The sequence below is a fragment of the Pediculus humanus genome, genomic scaffold (genome assembly GCF_000006295.1).
Source record: "Pediculus humanus corporis 1103172108283 genomic scaffold, whole genome shotgun sequence".
NCBI classification, from domain to species: domain Eukaryota; kingdom Metazoa; phylum Arthropoda; class Insecta; order Psocodea; family Pediculidae; genus Pediculus; species Pediculus humanus.
Window position 1 is genome coordinate 46,282 of NW_002987852.1, and position 13,034 is coordinate 59,315.

The following is a 13,034-nucleotide window of genomic DNA, read 5'->3' on the forward strand; positions in this document are numbered from 1 at the left end:
ACATGTTGGTAACCGTGCCCCCATAACAAACAAACAAACAAAAAAACTAACAAATAATTATTATTATTTTTTTGGTTAAATTAAAAAAAAATAATAAATACGAATTATTTAAGTGTGTCTGTCGGGAGCTTTGTTTCCGTTGCTTTACTTTTGCCATCTATCAATCACGTGTTTGTGTTTGTTTGTTTGTATACGTAAACAACATTTTTAAGTTTGTTTAAAAGTCATATTCATACGAAAATGTGGTTTATTTAAAACAAACTTTTTTTTTTTATATTCTCCCGTAAATTGCTTTTTGAAAAAAAACAAAAAAAAAATTTTAAAGCTTTTTTTTTGTTTCGAAACTGATTTAAATTGATGATATCCCGTTTGTTGTTGTTGTGTTTGTTGTTGTTGTTGCTGCTTAGTGAGAAAGAAAAATTACGTAATTAATAATTTTAAAAATTGTAATTTAATATTTTTTTTCGTTAAATCTTTTTGGTCTCTTCTTTCTGCTTTTTCTGATGATGCTTTTTCTAATTTTTTTTTTTACCTTTTCTTGTATTACCGACAGGTTGTTGTGGTTGTTGTTGTCGTTGTCGTGTTACACGTGTGAAATTTTAAAAATATTTTAATTGTGCCTTAATTGGTTTGTATTTCGAATAATAATTAATCTAAAAAAAAAAAAAAAAATTAACAAACCGTGAAATTTTTTGCCAGTTAAAAAAAAAAAAAACACGTGTTTGTTTGTTTGTTTGTTTGATTGTTAATTATTTGAGTTTGTTAAAAGCGTCGGACCGAATATTTTCATTTGCAAATTCCCAACAACAACAAAATTTATCGAATTTAAAAAAGAAAAATTATTAAATGAAAAAATATATAAAATGTAAGAAATGGGACGAATTTCAAAAAAGGTTTTTAACAATTTAAATATTTTGCCCTTTTCTTTTCCCGTCCTCCCCTCCTTCTCTTCCCTCCCCTTCCCCCCGGTGAATTCGTAATGATTGTGGGAATATGAAAATGTGCTTTTGCTTTCAATTAAATCTTTTAGTTCGTTTTAAATAGATTGTTGTTTGAATCATCTCTCTCTCTCTTTTTACATATATACATATATATAAAAATAATGTTTAATTTTGCTTTTTGTTCGCCATTGACCGAACTATGAAACTTTCCTTTGAGAAAAGAAGAAAAGTAAACACAGAGAGAGAGAAAATATCGCGATTCCCTACGATTTTCCTCTCTTTAAATAAAAAAAAAAAAAAAGAATCTTTTTAAATTTTCATCATCATCATCAACATCAACCCTTTTATCTCGATAAACTCTTTTTTTTTTAAATAAATAAGTAAATAAATAATAATAATAATTTTACAGTAACTTTAAAAAAACTTTTTTTTTTCCCATAACGTAACACGTTTATAAGTCGCACGCTTCGGTTATTAAAATTATTAAATTTAAAAAAAAAAAAATGTTAATTAATTATAAAAAAATTAGCGCGGTAGAAAGGAAAAAAGGAAAAAAAGGAAAAAGAAGCATATAAATTTACGGATCATTAACAAAAGACGACGACGCATACCAAAAAAAAAAAAAAAGAGAGAGAGAGAAAGGAGAGAAAAGAAATAAAATAATAAATAACGAGAAAAAAATGTTGCACACACAACAACAACAACAACAACAACAACAAATTTTTTTTTCTCTTCTTAAAACATCAACAAATTATTTAAAATAAATCTTGTATGATTTTCTCGATGACAAGTGGATCCCATTTCGTTTGACAAAAAACACATTCTCGAAAAATTGTTGTAATGAACCAAATGGTAACAAAAACCTTAATTATCGAAATGTATACGAAAACGCAATAATAATACACACGCACACAATACGCACTCACACGCAGTTTTAAACACATACGTGAACATCCTTTTATATTCCTTCTTTTGATTGACATGCGAGAATTCTTTGAGTCCTCCATTTTTTTAATTTATTTTTTTCGATTGGCAATAAAAAAAAAATTTAAATTTAAATTTGTGATCTTGTATCTCGTTAAATTTTAATTTGTTTTACATGTGACTTGATAGATTTATATTAATTTCGTTCAAACTTAAAAATAAATAAATAAAAAGAAAAAAGGGAATCCCCTTTTTTTCTTTTTTTTCTTTTTTTAATTTTTAAATTTAAACGTTTGGGATTCTCTTCTTGTTTCCCTTTCCCCCTCTCCCTCCTCCTCCCCGAAAAAAAAATGTTGACGCTCTTTAGTCTTGTAAAATTTTTTTAAAATGTAATTCCCCCCTCCCCCCGTTATTATTATTATTATTATTATTATTAAAAATTCAAATCGTTTCGTTGCCTTATTTTCTCCAAATGGTGGCAAAAATTTTCCTAATCGATGCAATAATTTTATTTATTTATCGTTAACAAATAAGTTTTTATTAAATACGCAGATGAACGCACACGCGCACGCACTTACGCATTCACTCACGATATTAATTTATTGATCTTAATAATAATAATAATAATAATAAAATTTTCTTTAGAAAAATAAAAAATCAACATTTTTATTCGTTACAATAAGGTATATGTTTATTATTATTATTATTACGGTAAATTTTGCTTTTAAAATTCAACGTAGCGTACACGAAGAGTCGCATGAAATGATAATAATTATAATAATAATAATAATAATAATAATAATAATTTAAATGTAATTTTAATAATTTTATTCACGGGTGTGTTTTCGAAAAAGTTTTTTTTTTTTTTTTTAAATTAATTCATTCATATTTTTTTTTTTTTAAATCGGGTAAATCAATTTAAATAATGTTTGTCTCGTATATACGTGCGTGTACTACGCATTTTACTACAACACACTACGATCACGATTGTAATGAGAGAGAGAGAGAGAAAAGGATTTACAACAATATGAATTATTTACAATTTTTGGGTTAATTTTATTTTAAAGAGAGAAATGTTTTATTTTATTTTTTTGTGTTGTCGGTTCTGATTTAAAAAGAAAAGTTTTTGAAACATATTTTATATAAATAAATAAATAAACGTAAAAGAATAAATAAACCCTTATAAGTCTTAAAATATATAAATATATTACGTGAAGAAAAGTTTATTTTCTCGACAACGACAAAAATGGAAAATTTTTAAAATTAAAATTCCTTTTTTCCCCCTTCCCTCCTAATTTGACTCCATTTTGTTTTTTTTTTTATCGAAGGGATGTGTGTGCGTGTGCGTGACGTTTAACAATCATGTGGGCTTCGAATATATATTATTTATTTATTAGTTTTTGATTTTGCGACAAAATGGAGAGGATATTTTTTTTTAAATAAAAGCTAACCACCTTTATTGGAATAAAAAAGGTACGAATTATATTGAATATCATCTTGAATCGTTTAAAAGTACCAACAACGTAAGGACAATTAATTTTTTTTTTTTTTTTTTTACCGGTTTTTTAATGATGCAACAAATTATACGCTCGAATTATTACGAATCGAATGCAATGGAAACTTTATATATATATTGAAATTAATTATTTTACGGTTAAATAAACGGAGCGTGTGTTCAGAAAGAGAGAGAGAGAGATAGTCATTCGTGTCACCTGGTTTATCGTTTTTTTTTTTTTTTTGAATTTTTCACCCGTAAATAAAAAGGAAAAAATCATAAAGAGAGAGAGAGAGAGATGGTAATAAGGCAAACAACAAAACAACACGACGATATGAATTTTTGTCAATTTTATTTAAAATTAGGGCATTTAAACATAATTTGTTGTTGTTGTTTTGAAACAAACAAACATAAATTTGTTTTGAAACAAAAATTTTTTAATTATAAAAAGTGGAAGCAGAAAAAAAAAATTATTTTTATCTTACTGATTGGAATTTGATTCAAAACTGTCAATCGTTATTATTAATATTATTTTATTAATAAAAAAATTATTATTATTATTATTAGTACGTGGCAGTAGCAACATAATAAAATAAATTGTTTACACGTTCTTAGAATTCGTGATGATGATGATGGTGGTGGTGCTGGAGGAAAAAAAAAAAGGGAAAACATGCACGTTTTTGATTTAAAAAATATCTTAATATCAAATTCAATCACCATGACTCTTCCTTTCCTTTCTTTCCTTTTTTTTTTTAACTTTTCCCTTTAACATGTTCCCATGGGATGAATGAAAGAAGGCGTGAAAATTTACAAAAAGGACTTTTAAATTGTAATTACAAAATAATTTCTCATTCATGTGTGTAATGTATTAGGGCTATTTGCTCTTGAGCTTTTCATTTTCTCCATATCATCATTATCATCATCTTCTTTTTTCCCTCTTCTTTTTCTTCCCCCCTCTCTCTCTCTCTCTCTCTCTCTTTTTCATTATTATTTACTTTAAACAATTTTTTTTTAAATATCGTCATAATTATTATTTTATTTAAAAAAAAAAAAAAATTGTGACAGAACAAAATTCTATTTTTTTAATAAAAAAAAAAAAATTGAAATTTACAACGGGTTATTAATCTAAAAAACTGGCAAACATTTGAATATGAAAAAAAAAATTTAATAATAATAATAATAATAATAATAATAATAATAATAATAATAATAATAATAATAATAATAATAATAATAATAATAATAATAAATGATTTTGTTTGACGTCGTAAATCATCTTTATAACGTCTAAGTAAACTTTGTCTATTTAAAATTTGATGTTTACATTTTAAAAAAAAATTCTTTCTATTATTATTATTATTATTATTATTATTATTATTATTATTTTAACTTTATGTAGGACGATTTCGTTATCACTCTTTTATCACGTTTGTTTTTCCTCGTTTTTTTTTTCTTTCGAAAAAAACTTTTGCGTTGACTGAGTGATTATTACGTTAATAATAAAATTCGTATTTTTTTCCCCAAAATAATTTTTATCCATTATTATTATTATTATTATTAAATCGACCGTACGTGAGAGAGAGAGAGAGAGAGAGGTTAAAGGTAAAAGGAAGGAATTTTTTGTTGAAAAAAAAAATTTTACAAGTACTCTCTTTATTTATTAATAATCATCACGATAACAATAATATAAATTGTAAAATTGCCATGAAAATTTTCAAAAAACCGTTTTTTTTTCTTTAAAATAAATTCACGCTGTGATCGATCATCTATTCTAATGCCACGATATAATATCTTGAAATCGTTTTACAATATATATAATAATTTCCAGAATGTTCGCTCCTCCTGGGCAACAACAACAACAACAACACTTAAAAAACACTTGAAAAAAAACCTCACGACGTCATTCATCAATACACACACATATATGTCACATATTTCAAATACTCCTTGTTCCACTTAAAAAAAAAAAAAAATTTTCTACGTGGAATTAGACAAAAAAAAAAAAAATTGTTTGCCTCTTGTCTGCCTTGTGTGTTAATTGTAAAATTTTTTTTAGATAGAAAAGAGGGGATGAATTTTTTTCAATAATCTTCGATAATTTTTCTTCTTATTATTATTATTATTATTTATTTATTTATCCCTATTACCCTTGTTATTTTCATACTAATTTCTTTATATTGTGATGATGATAATAATAATAATGATTAAACAAGTACTTTAAGAAGTGTGTGTGTAATACACGAGTGCTAATAAATTTATTTCTTGGATTTTTTTTTCGAAAGACGGAGGGAGGGAGGGAGGGGAAAGGAGGAGGAATAGGGAAGGAATCGATCGGGATTTTAAAATACAATAATAATAATTAATTTGTCACTCGAAAAAAAGGAGGGGGAGTGGTTGGGGAGTAATGTTTTCCCTCGTTTCTCTTCTTTCCTACACTCACACATTTTTTTTTTCTGTCGCGATCGTAAATCATATTAAATAAATTTATGTCGTTAAAAAAAAAATAAATTTTTTAAAAGGACGAACGTAAATAATAATAATAATGATAATAGTAATAATAATAATAAATAATAAATAATAATAATAAATAACGCCAACAAAATTCGAGCATTTGTCCCTAAGGAATCGTCGGGTTGAAACCTGGAATAAATTCTTAAAAACCCCGATAAATGAGTGCCTTGTCGTGTTTGGGAGTGACCACGATGATGATGACGATGATGATGATGATGATAATAATAATAATAATAATAATAATAATAATAATAATAATAATAATAATAATAATAATAATAATAATAATATTAATAATAATATTAAATTATTAAAGGAAATTATTTAAATTTTTTTTAAAAACCCTCGGTAGAAAAATATTTTTTTATTATTATTAAGAAAAAAAAAAAGAAAAATGTTTTTTTTTTTGGGGGGGGGATGGGGGGTTTTTTACGTAATTTTTTTTTTTTTTTAAAGTTACAACAGAAGCCATTTAATATCTATTTCCGTTATGAAACATTATTTTTTAAGAAAAAAAAAAAAAAAAAAAAAAGTTTTCTTCTTATGTTTTCAAATAACACCTGTTTATATATACTCATATAATTGTATTAGAATGAAAAAGGGTTAAAAAAAAAATTAAATCTGTGTAAAAAATTTCTTTTTTTTTAAGGTTTCAAGGAAATAAACCTTTTTTTTTAAAGTTTATATTCGTAAAAATTTTTTTTTCCTTTTGTTGTATTTATCGAATTGCTTAAAGGTAAAGATTATTACTTATTTATATATTTATTTAAAAAAAAAAAAGATGGCGTACGATTTAAAAAAATAAAGTTTGCATCGCGCTCCCCCTCTCTTTTTAAAAAGGTAAAATAATATTGGGTACAATTATAATAAAAAAAATAAAAACGGTGAATAAATTAAAATAAAAAATAAATGAATATGACTGGAGAATGTCGTGGAATCAGAAAGAAGGAATAAAAAAAAAAAAAATTACGAATCTCCCTTTTTAAAAAAATGCGTCAACACCCTTTTACTACTTCCCTTTCTTAAAATTTTTTTTTAAAAAACGTCTTTGAGAATGATGATGATGATGGTGGTGGTGGTGGTGAAAAGACATTACGTCATCATTTTCTATTGGTATAAATTTTTTTTTAATAGAAAAAAGGTAAACTTTTCACGATTTAATTTTTTTTTTGTTGCCATTTTTCATTCTTTTCTTTTGTTTAAAAAAAAAAAAAAATCAATTTGAATTCGTTTCAAAATTTAAATATCTTTTTTTTTTTTAAAAAAAAAATTTATTTGACGTATAAATTAGAGATGTTTACAAACAACCATCTCGTTGAGAGAGAGAAAGAGAGAGAGATAATAATAATAATAATAAGAAAATTTTTCGTTTGAAATTGAGCCATATTCCGTTCCGGAGACGGACGGTCGCAAATGCAGATTATAACGTTGACAGACCATCATTCACCTTTTAATGAAGGATCTCATAGGAAAGCGGCTCAGGAAATAAAAAAAAATTCTCATGTTTAAAATCCAATGACTCGTGACTCTACAAACTACAACAACTACTACCACTACCACTACTACTAATCATGTTTTTTAATTATTTTTTTTTCGGGGAGGGGAATCGTTTTAAGTGGGGAGAGAGAGGAAGAGAGAAAACACAAGAGGAAGAAATAAAAAAAAAATTTTTTTTTTAAATTCTTTTTTATAAAATTTATCAAATAAAGAAAGTAAGTGTTGGGAAATAAATAATCAATCGATCGTTATATATATATATATATACTTTATTCGATAGATAAAATTTTATATTTAAATAAAAGGGTAAAAAGGTTTTCGTTTTTCAATATGGCGGTCCAAGCGGAAATTTTCATTAACCAAAAAATTTAATCAAACCTTTTTTATTTTCAAAAAAAAAAAAATTTTTCTTTCTCTTTCTCCGTCTTTTTTCCCCGGAACAATTAATAGAGCAAACTTAATTTTTTTTTTTTTTTTCAACATCCACTAAGGTAAAAATAAAATCACGTGAATGAATTTGGGGGGGGGGAAAGGGGGAGGAAATGAGGGGAAAGCAGGGAAGGGGCAAAATTAAAAAAAAAAAATTTTTTTAATTTTTTAAAAACATTTTGTTTTGTTTTTTCGTCGTCTTGTTTTAATTTTTTTTTTTTTTAAAACATTAATTTAAAAATTATTATTTGATAAAATTTTATTTTGACGTGTATCTAGAATATATTTTAACGGAAAAAAAAATAAATCGAAGCGATCGAACTACATCCGTAAAAATTTTCCAGAATGGGGTAAAAAAATTATTAAATTTAATTATTAATCGTTGACCTTTAACCTAATTAATTTGACCAGGTGTTTAAATTTAATTTTAAAAAATTGTTTTAATTTTTTTTTTCTTTTTGCGTAAATAAATAACGTGAACAACAACAAAAAAAATTTTTTTTTTTTTCGGTTTTATTTACAAATGTTTTTTTTCACACACACACAAAAATATTTATAGTTTGATTACATAGGAAAGATTATAAACGAATGTTACAAACATTTTCATGTTTTTTTATAAAATTGTTTGTTTGTTGCAAAAAAAAAAATTCATAAACTGGAAATAATACGAATTGTATTGAATTTGTTTTCATGTTTCAGGTATTTATTTATTTATTTATTTACTACTCGAATTAGGTTTTCGTTAAAGTAAACATTTTCTTTCTAACGATTGTCATTTATAAAAAAAAAAAAATTTAAAGGATTTTTGAATGAATGAATTTTTTTTTTCATATAAAATATTTTTTATTTAATTTAATTTGGATTTTATTACGTCATTTTAATTATTTTACATCCGGTTTGCGATGGAGGTTTTCCACCAATTTATAATTTCGTTAAAAATTTTCCTTTTTATTTTTTTTATTAAACGATTTTCTTGACCGTTTGACATATTTGAATAGACAAAACTATTTATATCAAATTTAATTGTTATCCTGTAGGATATTCCTTCCACTCGATGAATATTATTATTAAAAACTTTATTTCCTGTTCTTTTTCGAAATTTTGTATAATATTGAAAATTCGATTTTAATTAAAATTTGGTTTAACAATAAATGATTATTTCTTTCGGGCAAAATAAAACCTTTTTCTTATTTTATTTATCTCACGTTTATTCTCGTTCTCTTTTTCGAACTTTACGAAATTAAAACCGGATATTTAAAACCGGATGTTGTCTTGTCCTTTTTCCCATTTTTTCAAATTACTTTTTCCTATTTTATTTTTTTTTTATTATAAAAGGTCGATGGACGGTGAATGTAAAATTACATTAATTTATTATGATTATTAAATTTATAATTTAGTTGGTGATTTGGTTTCAAAGTGTTCTCACGTATGTAAATATAATTTTTTTTTTATTTTTTAAAATTATTTTTTATTTATAATTGTAAAAATCTAACGATTGATTCATAGGGTATTTAAAATTTAAATGTTTTTTTGTTTCGTCAGTGGCGCCGCCACGTGTTATTTTTCTCAACTATTTTAAAAGCAGTAGTTTGTGATTTTCGCTAGAGATGGCAGCACGTTGAAAATAATTTTTCAGGTATTTTTTTTTAACGGTTAATTTTAACGTTTTTATTTTTTTTTGGTTGTTGTTGTTGTTGTTTGTTACATTTTAGGTATAAATTTTAAGAAATAGGGTTTAAATAAATAATTTAATATTTTTAATTAGTTTTTTTTTATTAAAGTGTTTTTTAAAATTTTTTATTTATTTTACAATGTTTATTTTTTTTTTTTTTTAATTATAATATTACGACATAGAATTTTTTTTGTTAACGTGAGCTTTTATTTTTTTTTTTTACGATACGAAATCGATTTATTTTCTTCTTACGTAATAATGTCTTTTATGCATTTTTCAATCAATTACATTAATCAAAATCATATAAATAATAATTTAATAATATAATTCGGATTTTTTTTGCAGACGTAGTTAAAACAATCTACACTTACTCAACTAATTTGATGAATCACATTTTTTTTAAAAAAAAAAAAAAATTTACAAAATTAAAAAAATATTAATTACAGTGATTACTACGGTATTTAATTATTCGTTTGGAGCATGTAAGGCTTCTTTTTTTTCTTTCAGAAAAGAAATTAATACTAAATTTAATATGTATTATAAATATTTTATAAAAAAAAAATATTCATCCATGAAATATTTTTATTGGCAGTGCTTGGATTTCATAAAAAATTCATTGTCTAAAAAGCTTTGAAACATCAACTGTTTGCTTTTGAATAGCTTTTCCAAAACTTTTTAACATCGTCGTGTCCAGATTTTGTAACAACCATTGTACGCTTTTTATCATTTTCCCATACCAACACTCCTAATTCGTTGGCACGATCTCTTAGTGCTTCGAAATCAGCTTGAGACAAGAATTGAGAATATAAAACTCCATCTGAATAAACCAATCTGTTCAATTCATTTTCCCATAATTTGATTTGATCGACGACTGTTGGAGGAAGTGTCGGAGGTCCAACAGCAATCATTCTAGGATGAGCATGTAATCTTAAAAACCCAACGATTTGTTCTGCAGTTATTCCACTTTTGAATGCTTGCCTAACTGAATCTCTTGTAATTAATCCGACAGATAAATTAGGAAATCTATAAAGCATCTCACAAAATAAACCCAATAATGCAACCTGAAGGTTTGAATCAGTGTAAGCATACACCCTATAATTTGTTTCTATAATTATATATCCTTCTTTATTCATCTGTTGTAAAGATTTATTTTCACCGCAGGCAATGTTGAGAGCTAATCTTGTAGGATAAAATCTTCCTCCTCTTCTTTTCCTTTGATAAATCAAACCGAATTCTCTTAAATGTTGTAAAAAAACTAAAAGGCCCTCGCTCATTCCGATTGTGCTATAATCTTTTCCTAATGTACTAAAACTCAGTTGAAATAAAAATGTAAGGCATTCAACTAAATCCAAATTTCTAGCACTCACAGTATCTAAATACTGAAGCATAAAGTACCAAACTTGAGAAGCTGTATCGAGGAGTAAAAATTGAAAACCTTCTCTTGTTATTACGCAAGAACCATCTTCCTCGTCTCTGCATAAAATCAAATTCATATTTTATTTTGGTCAAATTTAAAATAAATAAAGTAAATTAAAATTTCTGCTAAATTTTACAAAATAACACACAAACCTTTTCATGAGATTTGCATGCAGTAATATCCTAACAGCATCAGCAGAAATACCTTCTTGAGCTTGAGATCCAACCATATAATGTAAAACGCATTCCCACCTCTCCATTGCATAATTATCTAAATATGGTATGTCTCTGGGTTTGGTATCCGGTTCTAATTGAGCTGACATTGTCCATGGTCTACCTCTAAATAAAATAAATGAATAAAATTTGATTATAAGTGAAAGAAAACTAATTTTTATGAGTTAAAAAGTAAATTAATATCATCTAACCCTCCCAGTAATGATATTTTCATATTTTTTTTAAACACAGAATTTAATATCCATCCTGGTAGACCTCCTGGTATTGCAGCTTCTTGCCAAACTCTCAAATCTGTTAAAACTTTTGTCGCTGTTAAATGTTCTCTGTGTATGAAAAATTACAAATTAACAATTTAAATATTATCGGAAGCTTTATAAAAAAAAAACTCAGCTTCAAATCTTACTTAGAATGAGTTTGAGATATCCATGATGCTATTACTGCTTGAGGTACAGGCTGTTCTACAAACAGTAATCTACTAACATAGTGTCTTGCAATTTGAGGTAATTCTCTGTCAAAAAATCATTTTCAATTGGTTAAAATGCAAAGTCATAAAAATCAAGTGCATAATAGTATTAAAAATACGAGCTAATATTTACTCAAACAATTAGGTGACATTTAAAAAACTATTAATAATAAATTGTGTTTAAGTAGTTAAAATTTAGTTAATAATTTTTTAAAATAGCAGTTTTATAGTAACTAACCTAAAAACTGCTAAACAAGTAGTGGGATGATTATAAAGCTGTTCTAATGTTGCTAATGGAAGCGTTTGAAGATATTCATGAAGGTATTTGCAACGTAAATTTTTAACTTGAATATGCGAGCGATGTCCTCGGCTACTTTCACCCATTATTTAACGAATAAAATTACATCGATGGCATGTAATTTTTACAAAAACAAAGTTAGAGCCGGTACATCGGCCGGTAATTTGTAAAGCTTAACAAGTAGTGTCGCCAACTTAAACTTAATTTTTTTTTTTCATAACTCGTTTTCGTAAAATTATTACCAATCATAATAATTTTATTCGTACATAATTGCTAATTATTAATTAATCCTTTATCAAAGTATTATATTTCTCAAATGTAAACTTCTCAATTTAATTTTTTTTTTATTTACCATCTACGTGTCACAAATGTTTATGTAGATTGATTTTTTTTTATAATGATAACATATTTTAACGATTTTTATAAGTAAAATTAATTCGAGAAAATCTATTCTTTAAATTTTGAGAATTTTTTTACATTTATTGCATTTTTATAATTCTTTTGACTCATATTTTAAAAACAGTTGCAAAATTAATTTGCTGTATAACATTTATAACAGTTTAGATCGGATAACATAAAAATATTATTTTAATGGTCACGTGATTTATATTTATCTAGTTATCTACCCAACTATTATAGGGCAATCGACGAAAATAATCTGGTGCGATTTTCAATCAAATATATTTTCGTATTAATATCAAGTATTAGTGTTTCAATGTCGAATCGTAATAAAATTAATAAAAAAACGTTTAATTTGAAGCAACGAAAATTTTATCAAAAACGAATTTTAGTTTTCACAGTGTTGACCTCTAGTTTAATTTTTTTGTACTTTAGTAATTAACTTGAATTAATTCACAACAATTAATTACTTGTGATTTTATTTACAAAAAAAACAATTTCTCGGTTAAAGTTTATATTTATTTATGTAAAACAAGTCTAAATTAATAATTTTATTTAATTTTATTATAATAGTGACGTTGATTGTGATATCATAAAAATTATAAAGTAATTTAATGAGCAGAAATGATGTGAATATGAAAATAAAAGTTTCCTTCGTCAACAGACGCCATTATGTAAATTTCGTATTGCAGTCGTTGGAAAAAAGGAATCTTGTTTATAAAATATTTTATTTATTTTGAATATTTTGTCTTTTT

General features: G+C 25.0%; 1 protein-coding gene across 1 annotated transcript; it reads right to left on the bottom strand.

Annotated features, from left to right (window-relative positions):
* Nucleotides 1–10,107: 10,107 nt before the first annotated feature.
* Phum_PHUM518520 (TFIIH basal transcription factor complex p52 subunit, putative) lies at nucleotides 10,108–11,966 on the bottom strand (the record flags this gene model as incomplete). Its single annotated transcript, XM_002431233.1, has 5 exons — nucleotides 10,108–10,942; nucleotides 11,039–11,224; nucleotides 11,311–11,442; nucleotides 11,523–11,627; nucleotides 11,821–11,966. The coding sequence occupies 5 exons, from the start codon at nucleotides 11,964–11,966 to the stop codon at nucleotides 10,108–10,110; spliced, it is 1,404 nt and encodes a 467-aa protein (XP_002431278.1).
* Nucleotides 11,967–13,034: the final 1,068 nt, after the last annotated feature.